At 42.9% G+C, this 1,435-nt stretch overlaps 1 protein-coding gene across 1 annotated transcript in view; it reads right to left on the bottom strand.

Moving 5' to 3' along the window:
• Psmd12 (proteasome 26S subunit, non-ATPase 12) overlaps positions 1-1,435 on the bottom strand; it is a 21,446-nt gene that overhangs the window by 5,332 nt on the left and 14,679 nt on the right. The window contains exon 8 of the mRNA XM_021211832.2: positions 443-555. Coding sequence (XP_021067491.1) covers positions 443-555 — 113 coding nt within the window. The remainder of the gene's footprint in view (positions 1-442; positions 556-1,435) is intronic.

Genomic DNA, 1,435 nt, shown 5'->3' with positions numbered 1-1,435 from the left:
AAAAAAAAAAAAAACCAAAAAAAAAGTGTTCTCCTTCCTGTCCCTGCCAGCCTGACACAGCTATAACCACATTAGTCAAACAAGTAAGAATAAACAGCTATTAAAACAAAAGTCAGTCACTTGGGAAGAAACATGTTTGTTTGTGAAGTCTGACACACTTCAGATGGACACGCTCCTGAAGAACATGTCTAGGCATTGGTGATAAACCCACTGAAAACAGATTCTTATTATTAGCGGCTTTTGCTAAGCAACACCTGACAGAGAACTCCCAGTGTTGGAGGAGCTGAGCATCAGGCATCTTCTAACACATACATCAGTGTCTGCAGCAGCACTAACTAGACTTGTCACAGTGACCTTTTCTCCACTCCAATCATGAAGTGGCTACGGGCACAGGTGAAGGGAGCAATCTGGAGTGGATTTCCATTGTGACAGGTGCACTTACTTGTATTTGGGAATTTCTTCCAGCTTCTTGTCACTACTTATCCGGTGAACCAAATCTGACTGCTCATTGTCAAAAGGAGCCAGGATAACATAGAGAACAACACTTTTCAGAGCCTAAGGAAGTTGTAAACAATAGTACATTTGTAACTGGAAATATAATGGGATTGAGTAAAAGGTGAAAGAGTGAAATAGTTGTATGTTTTATTTTAACTTAAATAGTCACAGAAGGGGGCAGGCATGTGCCTAGTACTTGAAGGCAGAGGCAGGGGAACCTATGAGTTTTAGATCAGCCAGGTCTACATAGCAAGGTTTAGACCTTGTTTTCCTTAATCCTAGCACTCAGGAGGCAGAGGCAGGTAGATCTCTGAATTTGAGGTCAACCTGGTCTACAGAGTGAGTTCCAGGACAGGGCTACACAGAAAAAACCAAAACCATAAACAAACAAACAAGCAAACAATTTTGGGGGCAAACATATCAAGGACAATCCTTGCTGTTAGTGAGCTTAAACTGCATACAGCCACAAGTGTCCTTTCTTCTTTACTTTTTAAAGCAGGGCCTCAGTATGTAGCTGTGGCTGGCACAGAGCTCACTGTGCACAATGGGTCGGCCCACGCTCACTGTGATCCTCTTATCTTCTAAAGCAGGGTTTTGGTTTTTGTTTTGTTTTGTTTTTAAGATTGATTGATTGATGGTATGTGAATACACTGTAGCTGTCTTCAGACACACCACAAGAGGGCACTGGACCCCATTACAGACAGTCGTGAGCTATCACATGGTTGCTGGGAACTGAACTCAGGACCTCTGGAAGAGCAGTCAGTGCTCTTAACCACTGAGCCATCTGTCCAGCCCTTAAAGGAGTTTTGACAGCAGCTCTGGTGGAATATACTTTTAGTTCCAGGAGTGGGAGATAGATGTAAAACCACCTGGAGTTGAAGGCTAGCTTTGAATACATAGTTTGAGGCTAGCCTGGGATATATGAGACTGACTCAAAACA

This window comes from Mus pahari, chromosome 14 (assembly GCF_900095145.1).
Source record: "Mus pahari chromosome 14, PAHARI_EIJ_v1.1, whole genome shotgun sequence".
In the NCBI taxonomy this organism is placed as follows: Eukaryota; Metazoa; Chordata; class Mammalia; order Rodentia; family Muridae; genus Mus; species Mus pahari.
This window is presented reverse-complemented; position numbering and strand designations above follow the sequence as displayed.